This window comes from Diceros bicornis, chromosome 18, assembly GCF_020826845.1.
Source record: "Diceros bicornis minor isolate mBicDic1 chromosome 18, mDicBic1.mat.cur, whole genome shotgun sequence".
Lineage (NCBI taxonomy): Eukaryota > Metazoa > Chordata > Mammalia > Perissodactyla > Rhinocerotidae > Diceros > Diceros bicornis.
Genome location: NC_080757.1, coordinates 50,709,788 through 50,736,149, shown reverse-complemented (window position 1 = coordinate 50,736,149; position 26,362 = coordinate 50,709,788). Strand labels below are relative to the sequence as shown.

Genomic DNA, 26,362 nt, shown 5'->3' with positions numbered 1-26,362 from the left:
AAGACATGTAAACAAACAATGATGACACAGTATGGTAACTGCAATTATAGCTTATTTATTAGATATAGATGTGGAACAAAAGAGTGGTAATCAGTTCTACTTGGGTGGACCAGAAGTAACCTGATAGTCATCTGTTGGAGATTGGGAACATTTTCAGCTCAGAGCCTTCTTGAGAATCTTTTCAAGATTGCTGAGAAGGTTACTGACCGCACCTCTTACGAGGATGGCTGTAAACATCAGGATGACTCAATTTATTTTTTGTTGCTCTGAGAAAAGTGAAATATGTTTCATTGTATGTGTAATATAGTAATCAATATTTCTTTAATAAATTAATTAATGGATTTTTGATATTGAAGTTTGGATTATGTAACTTTTAGTCTTTATTTTGTCAATTATACATTATAGTTATACATTAGAAAAGGAAGATGAGCTTTACGTTTTCTTGCAATTTATTAGGTTTAGTATGAATAATTTTTATCTAGGAAATTATTTATCTAGGAAAGTTAAATATTTGATTAACCCTTTGGTGATATTGGTTCTTTGAAACTTATCTAATTATTATTTACAGCTCTACAACAAACTAATGCATTACCCAGGTATGCTGTGGAGCAATGGAAAGTAACTTCAACATTTTTTTAAAATAATTTTTTACCCTTATTTCTGTGTCTTTATCATTGTTTTTTAGCAGTTAAGATTTGGCTTTATTAAAGAGGTTTAAAGGTATTGCATTGGTTAAGACTTTGATTTGGAACTGTATCAAATATTATAAGTTTTCCAAAATGTATAATTTGTTAAGAATATGCCATTCAAAGTTTTATTGTATTTCATTTGTTAACTTGTGCTTTCAAGAATCATCTTGCAGAAGAGAATTTTGCAAGAAGGTGATTTTGCATAAGAGAAGGTCTTTATATTTTGCAAAAGAGAAGGTGTTGTCTGCTCAAAAAGCTGCATGTTAATTTTGTGTGGTCCTCTGCACCCAAACAAGCTCTGCCGTGGGCTTGTTTGAACTCTACCACTAGTGAGTGAACTCCTGGATATTGTTTGTCTGATTCTGTTCTCACTCACAGCCGATGTTAAATGTGGGGCAGACCAAGTATCCTTTACTGCCTTTTCCTTTTATTCTTTTGAGTGCCACTTCATAAGGCTGTAAAGTTTGGGTTGATTAAAGGGATTTTAGTATAGAAAGAGGAAATTTAGAACTGTGGTAAGTATGGGTTTTCTTATGTTTCAAGAAAAGGCAACTGAGAAGTTAAACGCTTTACAGATGTCCCCCTGCTGGCTGTACTTCATTTCTAACCTTGCAGCCCTGTTTTCAGCTATACACTTCAGTCAGAAGCACCACTTGCATGTCACCTCTGCTGGGTGGATCTCCACCTTTCTTTCAGGAAACCTCATTCCCCTACCCGTATTGGAGTTGGTCTCAGCTCTCATACCATCTCTGTCTTTGGCTGAGTTGTTCAGTATAGAAAGCACTTCCTTCAGACATCCTTCCTCTGTCTCAATTTCCCCATTCCAAACCCTGCAGAACAGTGGGGAATGGGAGCGAGAAGGGGCGGGTACTTCTGTGATTACCCTACTGGGCTGCGTTGTAGGCACCCCTTTTTTATTCCTTTTGCTTCTGTCTTGTCTTTTCCAAAGGACAGACTAGATTCTCAGAGACAATGTGGTCTCAGCACTTGAAGAGGAAGCAAAATATTTTCCTAAGCACCTATAATTTGCAAGGAATCTTTTACAGTAGAGTTAGTACTTCACATTATCATACAGAGCAGACCTTGCCGTGATTTATTCCCCAAAACCCTTTCAAACCGACCTGCTTTTAGACCCTGTGGGTTGTGGGTGGTGAGAAGGGCAAATAGGTTCGTTGTTGTCAGTTTACAAAAACTTAACTACAGCCTTGAAGTTACTGTTTAGATGAACATTAAACTAAAAGTTTATGAAGAATCAATGTTAAGAATGTTTGTTTCTTTCTTTTTTTTCCAACAGCCAAACCAAGGGTTTCATATCATGAAGAAAAAAACAAGCAGTCCATTGAGTTTTCTTCTTTAAGATTTTTTTAAATAACTTGAATAGATAGAAGTTCAAGGTTATTGAAGTTTAACATTTTCACACGATTAGACTAGAGCTTATGAATATAAGAAACATCAATTTTTTTAGGTCAATCATAATACTGATTCATCTATATAATTTCATAACAGGTTTTATTCTTTCCTTTCATCATTTTCTTCTCTTTGTCCTTTGCCATCCATTCTGGGGGATTTCCTTGACTTGGTCTTCATTCTTACTCGCTAATTTGCCTTTAGATGCCATTCACCACCTCTATTGAGAGTTTTATTTCTATGAGTCTGTTTCATTTCCAAATTCTCTAGTAGCTTTTTCTTAATTGTCTTGTTTCATGAGCATGATATTCTTTGTTATCCTTTTGAGGATATCAATTATATTGCTTTTATATACAGTAGTGGTCAATGTGTATAATTATTTGCCGTGTAAGAGGCACCATTTTCAGCTTTATATGTATTCTTTTAGTCATTCTAACATCCCAAAGAAGTGGGTACAATTATTACTCCATTTACAGATGAGAAAAAACTTAGGCACGGAGAAGTTAAGTTACTTGCCCAAGGTCTCAAAGCTAGTAAGTGGCAGAGGCAGGTTTCTTGTTTAGTTGGTTTCGTTCCAGAGTTCATACTCTTAATCACTCTGCTGTATTACTTCAAGCATTATTAATTCTTGTGTTTGTGGATTTTGATGCTTCTTCTTATGATACGTTTTTCCATAAATGTTTGCTGATTCCAGTTTCTTTCAACATGTTTGAAGATGCTGCTTGGGTTTACTGTAGCCTTTTTTTTATTGTGTGCATGGAGGAGAGAATGGTGCCAGCACCCACCTAAGGGTTTGCACTGCCTTTCAATTTGAATATACACACCAGATTCCAGATTGAAGTAGATGAAGAGCTAAGGTTGAAATTTTACTTGATAGGCTAAGCTCTTCTTACAAAGGTATTTAATTAAAAATAAAAATCTTTTTAAAGTGACAAAATAAAGTGTAGATGTGGTATCTTCTTTTTATAAATATTAAGTAAACTGTTAGCTCAGTTTGTGTTGATTTTGAGTCTTTTTTGGAGGAGAAGGATGACAGATGAGGATGGATCACCTCAACGTCAGATTGATGAGGTTATCCACCAATAAGTAGAATGTTCTTCCTGAGAGACCTGGGCACAGAGGAGTACAGGACGTTTTGACTAAGAAAAAATGATGAGAAAAAAAAAAAATCTACCTAAAGAATAGAGCTCATGTGCAAAAGGGAAATAGTATGAGAGCACCTTTTGCTTATGAAGGGACTTTGTGCTTTGGAAGAAAGGACATAAAACTAACTGAAGATTGAATGGACACTGAAATGACTTCCTTAATTAATCGTTGTATGTTATCTTCTGCAGGAATATTTCTCCGTTAATATTATTTTAAAGCTACTTTAAAAACGTTTCATCAGTGATTCTCAACTTATCTGCCCCTACACACTCCCATTAGTATCAGTGGAATTCTGCGCATACTAGGAAGGGGACGCAGGCAGGTTTTTAACATCCCCCGTGTTCTTCCCATGCTTCACTTTGAAAATCACTGTTATCCTTATGAGTATCCTAACCATGCAGTTAAGTACCCATTATACTGTTATATTGGTTAAGTGCTTTCGGTTGTAAGAAATAGAATCTGATTCTGGCTAGCTTAAGTGAAAATAAAATATATTGGGTAGATAATAGGGCATTTCACATACTCCAGGAAAGAAAAATCAAGGTTTGGGCACAGTAGGTATCACACGTTAGGGGAAAGCTTAGTACCAAGAATGTAGGAACTTTCTTTCTTAAATATTTCCATTAATGTAACTGTTTCCATGTCTCCCAGTCTCTTAGTTAAAAATTCCATGCTGCCAGGAGAAAATGTAATTAATACAGTTGTGGGGTAGTAGTGGAGGTGATAGTGGTGGTGATGGAGATGTTTTGTGTGTCTCTTGGGACAGTGGATGGATGGGGGGAGTAGGAGTAAGTTCTGCTTTAAAAAGCCCTGACTAGGGGTGGCGTGGCTGCGAAGGTTCATGGACTTCAGACAAGGCTATGAAAGACTCAGCCCCGAGTTCAGGGAGCAGTTCTCCAAGAAGGAAAAATATTGTGAGTCCATCGGCTATTTTATGAGGGGCCTGTTTTCTACAGATGAAGAATGAAGCATGCAGCGTTCAGTTTGAATGAATAATTCAGTAGTGCCCACTAAATCAATGTGTTTTGGCAGATAACTTGAGAATGTTCTTGCTGTATTGGTTAGTGTTTCTATGTTTGTTTTGTAGTAAATCGTCCTTGAATAAGTGTGGTTTTTCTTTCTTATTGGCATAGAGATGATTATCAGTTCTTTACAGAATCTGATATAACATTAATGAGGCTGTTGGAAAAGTTTATTTTTGATGTATCCTCCATTCTTGACTGCTTTGGTTTTGCTGTTTTTAATTTACTCATTTAATATTTTTACAGTATGTCTAATTGTGTACTTTTTTTTACTATAGAAGTAACATATTAATGGGAAAATTGAGAAAATAGAAAAAAGGCACAAAGAAAGTAAAAGTTGTCCATAATGCCATTGTTAAATAAAAAAATATATATCTCTTTTGTCTTTCTTCTGGGCATATAAAGAAGATGCTTATTTAATCCAAACTTTAGTTATATATATTTACTTTTTTGAGTAAGACAAGCTACCCCTAAAAGGTTGCCTGCTTTTTCATCTAGGTGGAGACAGTCAGCCAGCTTGCACTAGATTGTTCTTGTTTTGGAGGGGAGTCACACCAGTGGCCCCCATCAGATAGGTTTATATAAAACAAGGCAACAAATATTGCTCTGGAAGAAGGCTTAACAGGACTTTTTTGGTGTCTCCTCCAAGCTGCCCTCCCAATACCTTTTGGTGTGCAAAGATCTGAGGTTACTGGGGTAAGCAAATTGGAATAGGGACCATGGAGACTGCAGTTGAGACTCTGGCCACTTCTCTTTTGAATTCAGCCCTAATAGGACCTCTTCAAAGAACTGCGATAGCTCCAACAGAGGTCTACTGGCAGAAGGGGCTCCAGGGACTTCCAAAGGGTAAAATTCCCCTGGAAGATGGATACCCTGGAAGGTGATAGGTACAGTGATTTAAGTTATACAGTTAAAAAAAAATTATTGAGGTGAAATTTGTTTCCAGCACTTTGAAGTAAAACCCTTTACTCATTAAGCAGTTTCTCCCCATTCTCCTCTCTCCCCAGCCTCTGGTAACCATCAATCTGCATTCCATTTCTATAGATTTATATATTCTGGATATTTCATATAAATGGAATCATGTAATATTTGACCTTTTGTGTTTGGCTTCTTTCACTTAGCATAACGTTGTGGAGGTCCATCCATGTTGTGGCATAGATTAGTACTTGGTTCTTTTTTATGGCTGAATAGTATTTCAGTGTGTCTGTATACGACAGTTTGTTGATCCATTCATCTGTTGATGGACATTTGGGCTGTTTCTACCTTTTGGCAATTATGAATAGTGCTGCTGTGAACCTGTGTGAGCATGCACTTATTTGAGTCCCTGTTTTCAGTTCTTTGGGGTATACATCTAGATGTGGAATAGTGGGCTCGTGTGGTAATTTTATGTTTAACTTTTTGGGGAACTGCCAAACTTTTCCTCAGCGGCTGAAGCATTTTGCGGTCAGTCCCTCCAGCAGTGGATGAGTATTCCAGTTTTACCACAGAATTTTTTTTAGCAAAATCTGCTCTCATTCAAATCATTATTTCCCTGTAGGTGATGTATGGTTATTCTCTGACTGCTTTCAAGATTTTTCATTGTCTTTAATTTTTTGCAGTTTGATTATGATGTGTATGGGTGTGGATATCCTTTGATCTATCCTGTTTGGGGTCACCAAGCTTCTTGAAACTTGTAGGTTTTTATCTCTTGTCAAATTTGGGAAGTATTCAGCCATTAATTTTTAAATATATTTTCAGCATTAACACTCTTTCATCTCTCCTGCTAAGACCTGGTAGACCTTTTGTTATTGTCCCACAGTTCTGTGGAGTCATTGTTAATTTAAAAAAAAATTTTTTTTCTCTTTGTTGTTCAGATTGGATAGCCTCTGTTGATCTATCAAGTTCACAAACTCTTTTTCTACTGTCTCCATTCTGCTTTTGAGCCCATTCCATGGGTTTTATTTATTTGTTATTTTGTGTTTTTCTGTTCTAAAATTTCTATTTGATGCTGCTTTATGTCTTATTTCTTTGCTGAGCTTTTCTATTTTTCATTGTTTTCAAGAGTGCTTGCCATTGCTTCTTGGAGCACATTTTTATTAGCGGCTTTAAAGTTTTTGTCACATGATTCCCAAATCTGTTTCAACTTGACATTGGCATCTGTTGATTTTCATTTCTTAATAGAGTTGATATTTTCTACATGCTTCATTTGCTGAGTAATTTTGAGTTGAATGAGACTTTGAGTTTTGTTTTAATCCTATGGAGAGTGTTGATATTTTCTTTTAGCATGTTGTCAACCTGGTTAGGTTTAGGTTGCAAGTTTCCACTCAGCATTCTTTGAGCTGTGGTTCTAATTTCAGTTTAGTTTTCAAAAGCTTTTGCAGTGCAATTTGAATCTGTCCTGGTGTGCCACCCAGTGACTAGTCTGGATCTGGGCAGTGTTTCCTGTTAGTTCAGTTCCTCAAGTCTTTGGTACACAGAATAGGATTAGATCCGTGTATACCCAGCTTGGTGGTTGGTCTTGGTGGAGTTGGGCTTGGTGGAGTTAATAAGCAACTTTATTGTGTTGTTTTCCTGAGCTCCTCTTTTTCTTTGCTCTCCTTGCTACTTTCAGATTCCTTGTGGCTCCTCTTTTCCATCCTCCAACCAGAAAGCTAGGGTTTGTTTGCCCCATTGGGTCATACGCTTCTGCGACTGTGTCCAGTGCATCGGGTGGCAGGAGGTGAAGAAGAAAGCAGGGGCATTTGGCTCCACCTACTGGAGCCATTCAAGTAAACGGAACAAGTTAAACGATAATCTTTATGTTACACAGAGACATCAACCTTTGTTCTCGTTATCTTTAAGCTAAATCCGGGTACAGGGCCTTGACTCTGTCTCTGACGCATGTCCAGTCTCTGGGAAAGCGGGAACATCAGTCACAAGGGAGGACAAATGAAAGACTGGGAACTGAAACCAGACCTTGAGGCCCACCTGGAGGCCAGATGTCTGAAGAAATGACATTCCAAAAATAGTTACATGTGTGCCTACACATTCTCCTCCACATATAACTGCCCTGTAGTCTTTGTTCTGAGAAGGTGGGCTTTGAGGACGCTGGTCTGCTATCTTCCGTCTTTGCTTGCAAAAACAAATAAACCGTTTCTATTCCACCGACTTGCCTCTGGACTTACTGGCTGGTCTCACAGCAAGCAGAACAAGCCTGTTTCTTGAACCATAGCTCCACTTAAGGGAGAGAAAGGTTCCCCTGCCTCAGAGTTTTGGCTCCATTAAGCTTTCATTACTGCAGTCTGGCACTGTTATCATGGGATTCCTTGGAGACGGGGGCGTAAGAAAATATAGAAAACAAAAAAAATTGGTGCTCTGGTGCCTACTTGCAGTGCATTCAGTTTGGGGGATTCTGAAAGAGAAAAAGTAGTAAGCTCATTGTTGGTTGGGTGGTGTTTTGAATTCTGGTTCCCCCAGTTTCACATGCTACTCTTTACTTTTTCAGGGTCTTCAAATTGCTGTTCCGTGCATTCTGTGCAGGTAGGAGAGACAGCTTGGTATATGCTTAACTTCATCTAACCTGAGACTGAAACATCTGTCTGTCTGTTTTTGCCATTAAAAATGGCATGTACTTGACTGTGTGGTTCCAATTTTTTTGTCTCCCCCTTTAATAGACTGATCCAGGAAACATGGCTACAGCAATTAGGGAGGTAGGAGTTTGGAGACAAACCAGAACACTCCTACTGAAGAATTACCTAATTAAATGCAGGACTAAAAAAAGTAGTGTTCAGGTAAGTTAAATGACTCTTTTTTTATGCCTTATTGCAGTTTATTTTGTGTTGATATGTTCTATCTTTAACAGATTATTTATTTTGCTGGATATATTTTTATTATAATTTCCTTAGGTCCTTAGGTTCCTTTAATTTATTGTGAAGTGAAAACTTGTGTTAGCCACAGAAGAGTACCTAATTTACCTAATGTTTTCTAAATGTTAAAAATTTTAATGATTCCTAAATTTAGTTAATTTCTAGTATCAGTGCTTAGTTTTGAACTTTTAGGCATGCATTTCCCAAGTTTCATGAAATGAAAAATAAATTCCGCAAATAACTTGTGGAACATTATTTCACAGTTTATTCCCCATGACCTCCCATCTTTTGGACTCTGGATTGAATTTGCCCAAGATTACTAAAATTATGTCATATATTTGTTTCCACAAACGTACATTACTTTAAAAGGTAAAAAAAGAAAGTAAGAACTCTGGCTAACCAGTTAATAATAATTTTACAGGATGAAAATATATTGTTCATCTTCTGAAACCAGCAGAACTGTTAAACAGCAAGATGAAACAATAGTCTATCCCTCTTAAAGCTGACTATTGAATTTAACTGAATTTAGTTTTAGTCGTAGAAATTTAGGTATAATTAAAGCATGAATTTTAATTTAGAATTGAATAAAGACATTTTTATATAGGTGATCTGTAATAGTGATGTTTGATAAGTTACTTGAAATAAAGTTATATATGAGTAAATTTATTGTATTTTATGTTAGTAATCTAAGATCTTTAAATATTAGTTTCTATGTTATTTTAATATATCATGTGACTTGAATTTTAAAATATTTCAGTAAAACTGAATGTAAAGGAAAAATTGTCTAATATGCCTATGGGTTAGGTGAGATGTTCAACACAATATTTCTTTTAGGATAGAATTGCTTTTTACTTATTTGTATGTAAGAAAGGAGACCCAAATTCGTTATGTTTTTTCTTGTATTATATTTGCATAGAAATCTTGATGATTTTTGCTGCCATTGTTATACTTTGTATTCATTTTGTTTCCTTTATTATAGGAAATTCTTTTTCCACTGTTTTTTTTATTTTGGTTAATATTAATTAGCATGCTGCATCCAAATAAGAGATATGAAGAAGTGCCTGATATAGAACTTAACCCTATGGACAAATCTATCCTCTCTAACCTAATTCTTGGATATACTCCAGTGACTAATATTACAAGAAACATCATGCAAAAAGTTTCTACTGATCACCTTCCTGATGGTATTGTGAGCTTATATATATGTATTCTATCTGTAACAGAAAGCCTCTTCAATATGTTTCTGCTTGCTTTATTGAGTAAATAACATTCTTAATACTTGAGATATGTCCCTTCACCAAAGTATAGTTTTATAACAATATTAAAATCATTTAATTCTGCTGCCTTATGTTTCTTGTGAAACCTTAATTTATATTCTTGGTAATAGCATATTTTATAAGTTTTAATATTTTATATTTAATTCTTAGATCATTTATAAAATAAGTATATTTATACAGGATAACAGATTTGAAGGAATATTTCATTTTGATTCTGACTCATATAATAATTAAGCTAGAAATATATGATAAAGATTATAAAGCAGTAATCTTTTCAGATTGCCATGCCTATTTATGGAGGTATATGATGTAAACTGAAGAAGTACTTAGCTTTGGAGACTATGACTATGGCTAAGTACCTAAGTCTGTTTTTCTCAGTTTGTACTCCTCACAAAGAAATGGACTAGAAAACAGTGTAAACAAGGAAGTACTAATGAGCCTAATGTGGCTGTGAGATAACCTAAGGCAAGAACTGGAGAAAGTGACAGAAATGTTCATACAATGATGGTTGATTTAATGAAATGCTGAATTGTAGAAAGTAACAGGTGAACCTGTTGTGTTAAGTAGAATAGTGGTAATTAACTTCTAGTATGTTACAATCACTTTATTGGATAATAGGTTGCTGAATAGAAAATGTTGATATAGTCAGGAGCCAAATAACTTTTACCCCATTGGTTTCTTTCTGGCTTGTTACTATGTAATAGTTTTATCAAACACATTTCTTATTGGTATATAATATGTATATTGGTTTATCATATTAAGCACAAGGAGCATGAATAGCCATAAGAATTTAGCATGCCAGCTCAAAAAACTGATCAAAAATGTTGAGAACAAAATTCACTGGTAATTCTGAGTAAGAGAAAGGCATATACACCAAAGAAATCCAAGTCAATGTGTATTAACTTAGATGCCAAAATAGTAGAACTATATATAGTTTTTTTTTAAGTTCTGTCTTTTTAACAACAGAACCATCCCAAAATGGAATATACATACATAAATGCTAACGTGACTGGTAGGATGCTGCACTAACACCCTCTTTATTCACATCAGTCCTGGAGGTCCATGTGCCCCTTAAAGGTCTAGAAAATCATGATAATTAACATTTAAGTAATACTTTATAATTTACAAAGTATTTCATGTTCATAACTACATTTGGTCTTAAGCCAGTGTGATCAGCTAGATATTGTGGATGAGGATACTCAAGTTTGGAGAATTAAGTTGCTTACTTGTACTCACACAGTTAATAAGTAACAAAGTTAAGTACTAAGCCTGTGTTCTTTCCATTTCACCACATCTGAAGCTTCTGCAGTGAAGACTAATTGCTTCAAATAAAACTTCAAGAAAATGTTTAAAAATTAGGATTATCTGATGTGAAAGGAGCTGAATAATGATTACAGTATTTTCTCCATTTATCTTCTAAGAAAGGAACAAACAATATTGAGTTTAAATGACAGTTTTTATTCAAAGAAGAGTTGTGTCATAGTTACTAATAAACATATTTAGTTTCTGAGCAGGATTATGGAATTTTATTCATAAGAAGAAATATTTGAAAGTAAAATATCCATTTATTTATCAAGGAGTTATTTGTATAGTTTTACTTTGAGACAGATAAGTGAACTGCATATATTGCATGTAAAGTATGTATTTTATCATATTAGTAACTGTGTATTACACTGACACATAATTTATGATCAGATGATAGCTAAGAAATAGTGTCTGTAAAATTGTACTATTTTATTATTATTTAGTATTTTTTTTTAGAAGGGCTGTTTTCATTTTCTGAGAAGCTAGAGCATAAAATAAAAAGTGCTTATAAAATATTACATTCATCAAATATAAATTTGGTCTATTAAACTATTTTAATTTGTGAGTTAACTATATTATTATATTTTATAGTCATAATTACTGAAGAATATACAAATGAAAAAGAATTGGTAGCATCCAGTCTTTCTAAGTCCAGCAACTTTGTAGGTGTGGTTTTCAAAGACTTCATGTCCTATGAACTCCGTTATTTTCCTGATATGATTCCAGTATCTTCTATTTATATGGATTCAAGAGGTAAATAGCCCTAAGTGATCTTTGAAAATCAGTTAAATGCATTCTTTTGCTGCTCTTAGTTTATACATGCAAAATTTAATGGGGTCCAACATTGGCATTTTTCAACTATACTTATTTGTTCAAATAAGAACACTCAAGTGTAGCATAAAAATATATAAGTATACCTAAATATCTGTCTATCTACATCTACATATATAATATAAAATATAGTTTATGTAACATCCATTTTAATTTTAATACATTCATATATATTATGTCGATTACAGTAACATAAAACAAAATTGTATCTTGAATTGTGTGATTTTCTAAATCTATTTTTTCTCCATGTAATTGTTTTCACATGTGGTATATTACATATCTTTAAAATAGCAAGGTCTTCCATCAATAAACTTTATTAGTTTTATGTTTAAAACATGGAAAGCAGCCTTCAATGTTTAAACCTATGAAGAGATGTTATCAACCACAAACATTAATTGAGCAATGTTGAAGTCACTGTACTAAGTACTGAATTTGTGACTTGATTTTGAAAAGCCCTACCAGAAATTATTTTTTTTTCTGTTCTCTTAACCTGGACTTGTCCTTGCATCTGGAAGTGCTTTAAAGCTGATGTCATTGATATGCAACGATGACATACAACTATCTACTGGGACTTTGGGGAAAAAAAGGAGGAGGATTGGCAATAGATGTTAGCTCAGAGCCGGTCTTCCTCAGCAAAAAGAGGAGGATTAGCATGGATGTTAGCTCAGGGCTGATCTTCCTCACACACACACAAAAAAATAAATAAATAAAGCTGATGTCGTTGTAGAATGACTTATTTTAAAACAGAAAAGTGACTTATTTTAAATAACTATGTTTACAGTTAATTTTTATCTTTCTGTTTGTATTCATTTACCATTCAGTATCCTAACATATGTGACTATTTTAAAAATTTCAAATAAACAATCAGGAGGGTAATAGATATTGTTTACCTTCGAAGGGCAATTGCTTATTTTCTTTGGTTCTGTAGAGACTGACTAATTATATTACTTTGGTAACCCTCCATATATGATCTTTAAAAGAAGGCACTTGCATGTTGTGTAAAATGTTATGTCTCACATTTTTTCCCCCATAGCTGGCTGTTCAAAATCATGTGAGGCTGCTCAGTACTGGTCCTCGGGCTTCACAGTTTTACAAGCATCCATAGATGCTGCCATTATACAGGTAAATATGATACAGGAAGACAAATAAAGCCAAACCATGTTTTCATAATTATGCCATAAATCTTTATAATAAGATTTGGTTTGACTGCTGTCAAATGTACAAAATTCATAACTTATTACAACTCCTTTAAGAAAAGAAGATAAGAATCGTAGTTTCTGATTTAATATTTTTTGAAACCCACTTTTATTTGATGGTTTCTAAGCATATAATTCAACATTCTATATATTTGTATTATTATATCTGTTGACAATAAGTAATATTTATGAAAGATCTATATCTGCAGACTTTCCCCTTGAATAAAAATGGCTTAATTTAAAGAAAGTGAATATCTTTATCTTAATCATAGTAGTAGATTTTATTTTTTGTTTAACCAACATTTATCACTTATTTGCCAAACATTGTTTCTAAATTACATACTAATATTAACCTATTTAATCTTTAACAACCCTGTGAGATTGATGCTGTTATTATCTCCATTTAGTTATGAAATTAAAGCACAGGGAGGTTAAGAGACTTGCCAAGGCTCAGTTAATTAGTGGCAAAGCTGAATGAAACTACAGCTTTTTGGCTCCAAGTCTGTGTGTTAATACTATACTGCCGCGAGGATTGTGTATAAATGTTACAGTTACATTCTAAAGACAAATTTAAACCTGATCCAGTGTTTCACATTTTAGTAGAAATGAACAGGAGGTCTATATCTGTTGTTGGTCTGCTATATAGTAAAACGACTACAATAATAATGCTTTACTTGACAGGGTTGTTGTAAGAACCAAATGAGATGATATGTGTAGAATTGTCTTAGAAACTCTGACAACATGATTTAAATGTTTTGTAGATAGGTAATATTACACAAATTTAATAGTACAGAAGTTTAACGTAAAAACAGTGGAATATAGGGTATATCACATTGATTGTGTTTTAGCACTTATTTATGCTTTGGCCAAAGACCTTACCCATCTACAACCCAGACCACACTGAATGAATAGGCAGAGCATGTCTCATTTTAGACGTAGAGTTGAACGTTAGATAGAAGTGTTGTATGGCAATAATAGTTTTATTATTCTGTCTATATGTGCTGCATATATAGATTTTAAGACAATAGAAGAACATACTATTTAAAGGAACATTTTTTAAAGAGAGTCGTTCTTTCATGATACTAATAATCATTTCTTAACTCCTCAACTTTATAAATGCATATTTTTGTTAAGATACATATAATTATCTGCTTAAGATAATTGTGCAATTTTATTTTCTTTGACAAATTATTTTATCAAAATTTGTATACTTCCCAACTTCAGACTTCAAACTTTATGGTATGCTTCCAGAATGAATAAAAGCAATATTATAGTCTGTATCATGATATTGGGCTTAATCACTTTATTTCAGGTGTGTAGCTTTTTGAAGATCGTATTTGTAGTACAAGGTTATTGACTAAATTTTTGGGTATATTTGTCACACTTCATTAGGGGCTACTGTCAGAACTAAATTAATTTACTGAATTTGCATTTTCTAATTATAGTTGAAGACCAATGTTTCTCTTTGGAAGGAGCTGGAGTCAACTAAAGCTGTCGTTATGGGAGAAACTGCTGTTGTAGAAATAGATACCTTTCCCCGAGGAGTAATTTTAATATACTTAGTTATAGCATTTTCACCTTTTGGATACTTTTTGGCAATTCATATTGTAGCCGAAAAAGAGAAGAAGTTAAAAGAGTTTTTAAAGATCATGGGACTTCATGACACTGCCTTTTGGTATGTTATTAAAAGTTTATTGTTTAGTATGATTAATAATTGTATTAAATGTAGAAATCTTCAGAATTTTAATTTTGTTATTCACCTGACTTGATGAGATGCTGATTATGTTTTCTTACAGTGACTGCCTTTGTCTTGGAATTTGAGAGTAGTCAACAAGCTTCATCAATTGATTAGTTCATTTTAACATAAGGGATGTGGGATGTGGAAAGCTCCTGTTGACATTACATGTTTAAATTTTATTTCACATTTAGTTTGAATCAATGAAGTGTGCTGCATGTATTTCAGTGTATAGAAGATACGAGATCTTGGAAAGTTAGAAATTAATTGCCTGTTATAGTTCTCCCCCAATATCATAGCACATACATGTTATTAAAAATTTAATTAAAATGGTTGTGTATGTAGTGTATGGGCTTTTGTTTCCTGGAAAAAAAAAGTTATCTGTGTGAATTAAGATGAAAATATACAGATAATTTATAGAGAAACATGAAAATAAATGTTTTCACAAGTGAGCTTTAATGTATCAGCATTTTTATACAATGATAATTTTAGCATGCATTTTTATAAGTAATTCTAAGTGAATTTTTCTTATTTTCCTGATATGTAGTAAGAAAGTTTATTTTGACTTCGTTTTGGGGGAAAAGTTAATAGTGTGCACGTGTGCATGTGAGTTGCTATTATAGTCCATTTTACAAATGTTACTAAATTTAGCCCGATGCAACAATTATAACATTTTAGATAATGGGATCATTGTGTATAACATTTTCTTTGCTCCTTTTTTTTTCCTCCTGTCATTTCAGTAGTGATTGGTTTTTAAGATGCGTTGGGTCGTTTAAGTATTTTGTGAGTAAACAGTAGCTGGAAGAATTTAGGCAACTCAGTCTCTCTGCCTCAGTGTTTGCCTCCGTCAAATGATGGATTCAATTTTGGTAATTTAGATATCTTTTAGCCCTGTTTCAGTGATTTCATGGTAGCATACACTCAATCATGATCTGTTAACTTGAAAAATAAAGACAAAATAAAACTAAATATTGTAGTAATTCCATTGAGCTCTGATTTGAGGAGAAATTTTAGTAAAGTAGTGAATCCATTGTTGATCTTCTTGATCTCACATTGTGTAAATGCAGTAATTATGTTGATTACTGAGGTAGCCTTTGTTGTTTAAAGTACCAAAAGCCATTAGAGGTTTAATTGTAGCACATGCTATAAAGAAAATTGTTAGTCATTAAACACTTTTGTATTTTAAGAAAATCAGAAGTGTTGCGCATTATTTCACTTTTGAGAGTATTAGATTTAAACTAATCATGAATTGCTATTAATTTGTAAAAGATTTTGCCTCTTGGAAAGGTAATCACCATTTTATCTGTATATCAGTATACTTTATAACTTAACTAATACTGTATTTTTAATTATAAAAACATTAATTTTCAATACACAAAAATGAATAGGTTGACTTAATTTTAAGAATAAAATGCGAAAATAGAGCTGAAGTTTTGTTTAAAATGATTTTTTTAACTGTTAAAGCTTATGCGTTTAACTATACGTGTATTTGTATTCTCATTTTAGGCTTTCTTGGGTTCTTCTGTATACGAGTTTGATTTTTCTTATGTCCCTTCTTATGGCAGTCATTGCAACAGCTTCTTCGTTGTTTCCTCACAGTAGCTGCGTTGTGGTATTCCTGCTTTTTTTCCTGTATGGATTATCATCTGTAAGTATTTTAACTTGAAAGAGTAATAAAGAACTGTCAAAATATTTGATTAATATAGCAAAGTCTTGTTCTTTGGTTTACTTATACCTGATTTGCCATGAAAGAGATTGTGATGAGGTTGCTAATAAATGACTTAAAAGTAGCATCATTGAACCTCCATATTTTTAGAAAAGGTACAAAATAGTCTCAAGTTTAAATTTAACTTGTTTTCATATAAAGTATTTCACACACAGTTCCTCTGAGTCTGTCTTTTACTGTCTTCTTATAACCATGTGTAATTAAGATTGTCCAGTAGTGAACTTTTTATTCCTTTTTTTTTCATAAAATCTTGACTGTTTTAAGTTAATTTGTGTTATAGGATGATGTTGTGCCAAGAACTCTGTAAATATAGCTCTTTGGCAGTGTTGCTATTCATTTGGTATATTGGCTGAATGCTAGCTGTTAATGACCAACTTTTGTTGTAAGTGGTTCCAGTTTCCATTCTGATTGGCTTGTGAGCCCATGCTCTACCAGTTAAGTATTTTGACTATCACTCCTGCTTTGTAACATGATATTTTACAAATAAGTCATATACTTCTCTACATAATGGCATGGTTTTTAACTGGTTTTGTTTCTTATCAACACATTAAGTTTAAAAAATGTGTTCTGTAGTTAAAGGTTGTTATTACTGTTTTGTTCATATATGTGCACATCCAACTACAGAAGCACATGGCTGTTTATGGTTTCTTTAGTGTAGAGGTGATCATGTTTTCCTATTATATAGATTAAATTCAGTTTTTAATATTTGTCAGTTTAAATTTTTTTATGTGTGGGCTGGCCCCGTGGCTTAATGGTTAAGTGTGCATGCTCCGCTGCTGGCGGCTGGGTTCGGATCCCCAGCGCGCACCAACGCACCGCTTCGCCGGCCATGCTGAGGCCGCGTCCCATATACAGCAACTAGAAAGATGTGCAGCTGACATACAACTATCTACTGGGGCTTTGGGGGGAAAAATAAGTAAATAAATAAATAAAATTATTAAAAAAAAATTTTTTTTGTGTATCACTATTTGTGTGAAAATAAAATATCTTGTCATAGCATTTAGAAATTAATTGTATTTTAATGAATGTGTTTTTCAATGAAAATAACTTGTTCTTTCACAAGCAAAATTTAATTTTGTTTTCATACCACTGTATATGAACAATGTATTAACCTTAATATTTATATTTTATAGGTATTTTTTGCTTTAATGCTGACACCTCTTTTTAAAAAATCAAAACATGTGGGAATAGTTGAATTTTTAGTTACTGTGGCTTTTGGATTTGTTGGCCTTTTGATAGTCCTCCTGGAAAGTTTTCCCAAATCATTAGTCTGGCTTTTAAGTCCCTTCTGTCAGTGTACTTTTTTGATTGGTATTGCACAGGTAGGTGATATATTTATCTTGCTTTCGCTAAATGTTTTCTTTTTTCTCTAGTTCCATGCAGCATGTTATACTGCTACAAATACGACCTTTGATTTGCAAAAAGAATTATTTTAAAATTTCAACATTTGAATACTGGAGTACCCTTCATATTGGTTTCATTTATATTTTCTCCATTTTTAAATTTTTAATTTATATGATCTGTTTATAAGTTCTCCACTTTTTGCTTTAGTATATCTCAGTAATCAATTTCATTGCAATAACTCAGTTTGTTAGAAGTTATTGGTTTAAGCATCAGGTAAGCTAGATTGCTCTATGTCCTGGTTACATTGCTACCTGTTGCAAATCTATCTCAGATGTGTGCCTGGGAGAAAATAGTGTGTGGAGCAGAATAGGTTTTTCATGACTATAGTAGTGAAATAAGTAGACCTGGTGGATTTTATTGGTCTAGGAATCATGGGATTGTCATATTTACCTAAATAATATTTAGATTTGTAAATATGATTTTTATTAGTCTTCAGGGGCAGTCAGGTTCTAAGGGAAAAATTCTTATACTGCTTTATATAATAGAGCATAAATTTGGTTAATGTATAAAGAGAAAATGTAATTACTTAATATGAGATTATTCATGTTGGCTGGATAGAATATTCTGATTCGTAAGACTTAAGAAAGATTGCTTATGAATATTGAGTTAAACAGGTTTTAATTACTTGAGACCTAAGAGCTGTTGCTACCCATTTTGAGTCCACTGAGTCCCCCTTCATTTAGGAAGGTAAAATTATAGATTCATAGGTTTTTGTTGTGAGTGGGAGGGACTTTCAGTGTCATTTAATTCATCTCCTTCATTTTATAGATGAGGAGACTGAAATCCAGAGTGGTGTAAAGTTTATTAGAGGCCTCAACCTCTAGTACATTTCTTTCTGCTCTATAACATATATCTACTTTGAATAATTTAGTAAATGTGTTAATCAGAGTACCTTCTCCTTTTTTGGGATCAAAAAGATGCTGACCATAATTTTATCCTCAGACAGTTAATTTGACTTCCATGTGGACCATAATCCTTTTGTTTGCATTCATTAATATTAGCATCATACTTTATTTTTATTTCATTTGCTCGTTGTAGCATTAGAATTAAATGCCCCAGGAATGGATGTATACAGTACTAGTTTTAGAAGCATAGTATTAAAAATGATCGAAAAGGATTATTGTGATAAACTTATATTTTTGTAAAGTTTTTATTGTTTTTTTAATAAATTCATATTACTAATTTAGTTGACTGTTTAATCTGCTAAAAGGCCCAGTTTAGTTACTGTCACTCTGAATATAATGAGTAACTCTAAGTAGTGTTAGCTTTTGCTTATTTTTATTATGTTTATATAATAAAATTGGTGTTTCTGTTTTTCAGGTCATGCATTTAGAAGATTTTAATGAAGGTGCTTTATTTTCTAATTTGACTGAAGGCCCATACCCTCTAATTATTACTATTATCATGCTGGTACTTAATAGTATATTCTATGTCCTCTTGGCTGTCTATCTTGATCAAGTCATTCCAGGTATGCAGGTAGTCATTGGATTTTACTTTAAAGATTTTTAGGTATTTTTCCCACATAGGGTCAACTTAATTTAAAATTTTTTTTCTAGCCAGAGTACTCTAAGTCATATTCATTGTTAAAACTTTTAGTTTAATTTTAAATAAGTATATTTTGTACCTTATGCCTTAACTACTAGTGAATGTAAGGAAATTGTGTAAAAACAGAGCAGTTTGTTTTGAAAGCCTCAAGTCCCTAACTGAGCTTCTTAACTTGGTTCTTCCCTATGTCAATCTTCTTTGGCTGAAGTCTTTCATTATTTTACCCTCTGAGGTCCAAACTATGAAGTAATATTGTAACCCCTACTGTTCCCCTCGTCTCTGTTATCCTGCATCTATAGCAAACGCCTGTAGATTCAAAATATTGTTAAATATCCGACACCCCTTTACTTTTCCCGTTGAGTTCCTTGTTCTAGACCTGCACTGTTACATGGTAACTGCTACACATATTTGGCTTTTAAAATATAAGTTAATTAGAATTAAATAATTTAACAGTTCATTTCCTCAGTAGCACAAGCCACATTCCAAGCACTCAGTAGCCACACATGGCTGTTAGTTACCCTATTGTACAGTACAGATATAGGACATTTCCATCATTGCAGAAAGTCTTATTGGGTAGCACTAGTCTAGACCGTTGCAGTACCTCTCATGTAATTACCTACCACAGGTCTGTCTAAGAACTTCACCATTCCCTTTAATCAAGTTGATCACATGCTCAGAAACCTTGCTGGGCATATCCTGGTGAATTAAATAGAAACCTGTTATATATTAATGTCCTCCAGGATACTTTTACATACATATTTAATTTCTCCTTATCACTCTCCCCCTCACTGTATTTAATATTCATCTCTACAGTCCTAGTTAAACACATCTTCAGTATATCAGATTGTTTTTAGCTACTCATAACAGAAAACCTTTCTAATTGGGTTAAACAAGAAGGAACCAATTGCTTTACTTAAAAGGAAGTCCAGAGATAGGATGGGCTCGGAGTTGGTTGACTTGCTCAGCATGTCATAAGGGGCCCACTCTCTCCAAGCTTTTGCCACCTTTGTCTCAGAGTCTGGCAGATTTACTCTCCTCATGGCTTCAGAGTATTGTGCTTCTTTGTTCATGTCCAGTGGAGGAGGGAGGTTGAACCTTTCCCCCAACTAAGCCCTTGCTTCTGTCTGGTTGGTTATGTGCTTATGGCTGGAGCAACAACAGTCACCAGAGCATGCCAAGTACTGATTAGGTCAATTAGAACCTTCTCTGTAGTTGGAATCAGACCCCTTAGAAACATGTGGCCGTCTAGAAGAGGAGTGGATATTAAAAAAAATGGGGCGTGTGGGTTTTTGAGGGGAAAGAGGGGAAAATGGATACAGCCATCGCTGTGCGACATCCAAATCTCCTATGTCTGTCCCATTGCTGTGTTACTCTCCCAATTCTAAAATGTCTTCTTTATGAACTATATCTACTTTTCTAAATACTACCTGTTTTCAAAGACTATCTATCTAAGATGATACTCATTGAAGCCTTCAGGATATAGTCCCTATCCAGATATGAACTTTTCCTCCTCTGAACTCCTGGTAGCACTGTACATGACATGCCTCCTGTTCTGCATTGTGTTTTAGCCTTTTGGTATATATGTGTACTCATAAAGATGTAAGTTCTTTTAGGGCAGAAAATGTGCTTTACTCACCTTTATGTTCCCACGCACTCTCAGCAACTCTAAAGCTATTTATGGACTAGAGTTATTTGTCAGTAAAACTTTTATTTTTCACACAATATTGATTTAGTACTTTATAACTAAACTTTAGATCTAGGTTGTCATATATTTCACATACTGCCTTTATAATTTAAAAACTGGTTTTCAGAAATTGTTATGATAACTCAGTTTTTTTAAATTTCAGGGGAATTTGGCTTACGGAGATCATCTTTGTATTTTCTGAAGCCATCATACTGGTCAAAGAGCAAAAGAAATTATAAGGAGTTATCAGAGGGCAATGTTAATGGGAATATTAGTTTTAGTGAAATTGTTGAGCCTGTTTCTTCAGAATTTATAGGAAAAGAAGCCATAAGGTAGGATTTAATCTTTGGCAATTTAGGTATAAGAACTACTGATGGAATATGCCACATTTGAATCCTTTTAAGTAATGTATGTAAGCATGGTATTGGAGGAGGTTTGGTACACATTTCATTATTTTTAAAACACAGTGTTAATAAGGGCTACTTCTAAGTTCTTATTTTGTTTGCAACCATTTGGAATAAAGTTGCTGCTAGGTTTGAAATTTTATGTTTCGATGGAAAATTCTAAAAGTAATAAAACTTAGTGTTTATACAATTAAGCTGTTTTAAACTTTCTCCATTGTGTAGATTAAAATAGAATAAATATTAACTTTATAATTTTATTCAAGCTATGTTGTCTAAGTTGTACATATATTAAATTGTTCACTGTTAATTTCATAGACCCTTAGGTATCGTGACATAATTAGCATATCAGTTTAATTTCTAAGAACCAAAGAAATTGGTTACTGTTCCTTGCTAGATCAGCCAAAACCAAATTAAAAAAATAATAGTGAGAAAGAGAAAAAAAAAGAAAAGTGAAAGAAAAAGTGAAGTATAATTTCTGTTTTTTAAGTTTAAGAAAAGTGTGTAAAAGCTAAGGAGAGTCAGATACTTAGGATGTAATCAGTGGGCCAGTGGTCTGTCTTCTCAAAGGTAAAATTCAAAGAGGTTACAAAACCATTAATTATTTAAAAAATTATGTAAAACATTTAAAGTGGAATGAGAGTCGCTTCACATTTATAGACAGTTTGAAATGTGTGCTAATGTGAAATAATAGCATTTGGTTTTTAATCTCCTTTAGCTGATGCAATAAGGGTTTGACTAATTACAAACAGAGGAGTATCAAAGATGAAAAGAAATCTATAAATTACTTGAGTCAAATGCTTCACTTTCTTTTTTTTTGGTGAGGAAGATTGGACCTGAGCTAACAGCTGTATGAATCTTCCTCTAGTTTTTGTATGTGGGATGCCGCCACAGCATGGCTTGATGAGCAGTGTGTGGGTCCCTGCCCGGGACCCGATCTCACGAACCCTGGGCCCCCGAAGCAGAGTGCGCAAACTTAACCACTATGCTACTGGGCCAGCCCCATTCACTTTCTTTTTAGAAGTTGGCTTATCATGAAAAACGAATGAATGGCTTCTAAAATGGAGAGGAATACTATAATTTTCTCTTGTAGTTTGAAATACTTTTATAATTGTCAGCTCTCTTTGGTTTATTGCTTTAGTAGGAAGGTACTTTATTATTCTAATAAAATATGACAACTTTGATGAAAATATTATAGATGAAAACACACACACTTATAAAATTGCTTTAAATACTTAAAAGTAGAAAATGGTGTTTTTCAGAATCAGTGGTATTCAGAAGACATACAGAAAGAAAGGTGAAAATGTGGAGGCTTTGAGAAGTAAGTAGCTTTTCTAGTATTCAGTCCATAATATTAAAGTATAAATGGAAAAACAATTTGCATAGTTTATGTAAAATTTAAATTTTTTCACCACAGTTTCTCTTTCCTTTAGAGATACTTTCATTTACTTATGTAGTTAATATCTATAATAAAACTAACAACATCAAAGTAGTAAAAGAAAAAAATAATATTAAGATGAAAAATATTCAACTATTTAACAAGTTTGTGTCCTTTTGCATTTTATTTTTATGTATATGTATACATGTTAGTTACTTTTGTTTCTTTTGGCCTCCCACAAGTTTTCTCAACCTCTGCACTACTGAGATTTTGGGCCTGATAATTCTTTGTTTTGGGGAACTCTCCTGAGAATTGTAGGATGTTTAGCACTGTGTCAGTCAGGGGTCTTCAAAACCAAAAGAATACACACACCCACACACCCACACACGCACAGAATGAGGGGGTTGGAGGGGAGGGAGCAAGAGGGAAGGGGGAAATTTTGTATTTTTAAGGAATTGGTTCACATGGTTGTGGGGCCTGGCAAGTTGGAAATCTGCAGGGCAGCCTGGCAGCCTCTAAACTCAGGCAAGAGTTGAAATTGCCGTCTTGAGTCCAAAATTCATAGGGTAGGCTGGCAGGCTGGAAACTCAGACATAGATTTCAGGGGAAATTTGTGCTGCAGTCTTGAGGCAGAATTCTTCTCCGGGAAACTTCAGTTTTTGCTCTTCAGGCCTCCAACTGATTGGATGAGGTTCCCCAGTATTATTGAGAGTAATCTCCTTCAAGTCAGCTGATCATAAATGTTAACTACATCTACGGAATACCTTCATAGCAATGTTTACTCTAGTCTTTGCCCAAACAACTGGGCATCATAGCTCTAGCCAAACTGATACAAAATTAACCATCACAAGCAGCATTCCTGGTCTCTACCTACCGTATGCCCGTAGCAGCCTCCCCCTTGCCCAGTTGTGACAACCAAAAATGTCTTCAGGCCTTGCCAAATATCCCCTGGGAAAGGAAGGCGAAATATTATCCCCCCACCCCTGCTTGAGAACTATTGGCCTAACATATGTTGACTTTTTTAGATCACCTTCATTTTATTATTTTCAAATTTATTGCCAAAAACTTTATAGTAATTTCATATTGTAAAGGTCTGTAGGATCTGTAGTGATCTCCCCATTTTTATTCCTGAGATTTGTTGTTTGTACTTTTTGTCTTTTTTTGGCAGAAGTTTATCAGTAAAAATAAATCTTTTTAAAGAACCAACTGTTAGCTTTGTTGACTCTCTCTGTTATATTTGTTTTCTATTTCCTAAATTTTTGGTCTTGTTTTCTTGTTGTTTCTACTTATACATTTAAATGTTTTTTTCCCCTAAATTCTTAAGATAGATGCATAGATCATTTTATAATGATGCATTTTAAATCTATAAATTTTAATCTAAGCATGGCTTTAGCTGCATTGTACAAATCTTGACAGGTTGTTTTCATTATTCAGTTTTAAATATTTCTAATTTCCATTATGTTTTTATCTTTGCATGGATTATTTATATGTTTAGATTTTTAACTATATGGTAATTTATCTTTTTGTTATAGATTTCTACTTTAATTCCACTGTACTCAGAGAACATAGTCTTATGATTCATTTTAGCTTTTTGAAATTTATTTAGATTTGATGGCCCAGCGTATGGTCAGTTTTTGTATATGATCTGTGTGCACTTGTACAAAACATATTCTGCAGTTGTCGTATATACTGTTGTTTATCAGGTCAGGTGGGTTGTGTTTTTGAAATCTGTATGTTTACTAATTTATTTTCTGTGGGATTGCTTCTATCATTTATTGAGAGAGATAAATTAAAAGTAAAAATCTTCAATTATGATGGTGAATTTTATTTTCTCTTATACGTCTGTCATTGTTTTCCTTTACATATTTTTCAGACCATGTAATTAGATACATACAAATATAGAGTTATAGCTTCCTAATGAGTTGAACCTTTTCTCATTAAGGGGTGTATCTCTAGTAATATTTTTTGCATAAATTATGCTCTTTACGCTAGTGATTACATGGTATATGTTTTTCCATCCTTTTTCTTTCTATTTGTTTTTAAAGGTGGGTCTGTTATAAGTACTGTATAGTTGTTATTGTAGTTTCAAAATCTGATCTGAAAATCTTTTTCTGTTTGGAATATTTAGTGCATTTGCCTTTAATGAGATTATTGCTATACTTGAATTTTAATCCTCCATCTTATTACTTTGTTACTGTTTGTCTCACCTGTCCTGTTTTTTCTTTATCTTTCTTGCCTTTTTTGGTTGATTGAACATAGTTATCTTTTTCTTGCATTATAACTTACAGTTAGTAAAGTACACAAATCTTAAATGTACAGCTTGGTGAATCTTTTACAAATGTATACAGCCATATGACCACTACCCAGATAAAAATAGAGAACATTTCTAGCACTCTAAAGGTTTGCTTATGCCCCCTTTCCAATCAATACCATCCTCCCCAGGATAGCCACTATTCTAAGCTCTATCACTGTGAGTTAGCTTTACCTATTCTTGAATTTCCTATCAGTAGAATCATATAGAATGTTCTCTGGCTTCTTTTACTCAATATTATGTCTAAGATTCATCCATGTTGCTTTCTGTCACAGTACTTTGTTCTTTATCATTGCTGTCTAGTTTTCTGTTGTGAATGAATATACGATGATTTATTTTTCCTTAGTACTTGATGAGTAGAATTGCTAGGTCATATGTTTAACTTTAGTAAGTACTCTGAACAGTTTTCTAAAGTTGGTACCCTTTTTCACCGTGACCATTAATGTGTGACAGTTCCATTTGCTCCACATCCTCGCCCACCTTTGATATTGTCCGTCTTTTAACTTCAGCTATTCTGGTAGGGTATAATGACAAGTTAACATAGTTTTAATTTGCATTTACCATATAACTAATGCTATTGCTTACCTTTTCATATGATTATTGGCATTTGGATGTTCTCTTTCATGAAGTACTTATTCAGATTTTTTGCACATTTTAGGTCCAGGACTTTTGTTAGATATATGTATTCAAATATTCCAGTCTGAGGCTTGCCTTTTTGTTCTCCTAATAGTGTCTTTTGATGAATACAAGTTCGTAATTTGAATGAAGTCTAATTCATGAATCCATTCTTTTATGGTTTCAGTGTTTTTTGAGTCTTGTTCTATTCAACATTGGAGGTGATATATAGCCTCCAGTGTAGGTTATTCAACTGCAGGTTATAACCAGTGCAAAGAGGCAAGAGGAAGAAATAAAAGGCATCCAGATTGGAAAGGAACAAGTGAAACTATTAATATACAGTTGATATGAGTGTCCATTTACAAAATCCAATTAGATCTACAAAAAAGTTAGTTTAGCAAGGTGAGAGGATATAAGGTAAATATAGAAAAATCAATTGTATGTCTATATACTACTAGCAATTGGAAGATAAAAATTATGCTTATGTTAGCATCAAAAAATATGATATACTTATAGATAAATACGAGAGATGTGACAGATATGTACCCTGAAAAATAAAATAACGTTGCTGAGAGAAATTAAAGAATATCTGAATAAATGAAGAGAAATACCATGTTCATAGGTGAGAAGACTCAATGTTTAGATGTCAGTTTTACCCAAATTTCAGTAGATTCAAACACAGTGAAAATTCTGTTAGGCTTTTTGGGTAGATTTTGACAAACTGATTATACAGTTTTTATGAAAATGCACTTTCTTTCAGCTCTTTAAAATGTAATTCTGTTGTCTTCTTGTTTCCATTGTTTTGGTTGCAAAGAGAGCTGTTAGTTTTATTTCTCTGTTGTTGTTACATACCTTTGCCTGGCTGT

At 33.5% G+C, this 26,362-nt stretch overlaps 1 protein-coding gene across 2 annotated transcripts in view; it reads left to right on the top strand.

Annotated features, from left to right (window-relative positions):
- ABCA5 (ATP binding cassette subfamily A member 5) overlaps positions 1-26,362 on the top strand; it is a 78,328-nt gene that overhangs the window by 3,088 nt on the left and 48,878 nt on the right. Inside the window, exons 2-13 of one of the 2 annotated variants that reach the window (XM_058561443.1) lie at positions 6,855-7,011; positions 7,728-7,762; positions 7,897-8,013; positions 9,068-9,272; positions 11,262-11,423; positions 12,535-12,623; positions 14,143-14,372; positions 15,939-16,080; positions 17,292-17,480; positions 18,883-19,030; positions 20,955-21,123; positions 22,455-22,513. In XM_058561443.1, the coding sequence (XP_058417426.1) occupies positions 7,912-8,013; positions 9,068-9,272; positions 11,262-11,423; positions 12,535-12,623; positions 14,143-14,372; positions 15,939-16,080; positions 17,292-17,480; positions 18,883-19,030; positions 20,955-21,123; positions 22,455-22,513 (1,495 nt within the window). In that variant the 5' untranslated portion in view covers positions 6,855-7,011; positions 7,728-7,762; positions 7,897-7,911. The remainder of the gene's footprint in view (positions 1-6,854; positions 7,012-7,727; positions 7,763-7,896; positions 8,014-9,067; positions 9,273-11,261; positions 11,424-12,534; positions 12,624-14,142; positions 14,373-15,938; positions 16,081-17,291; positions 17,481-18,882; positions 19,031-20,954; positions 21,124-22,454; positions 22,514-26,362) is intronic. The other variant, XM_058561442.1, reaches the window with a different exon arrangement.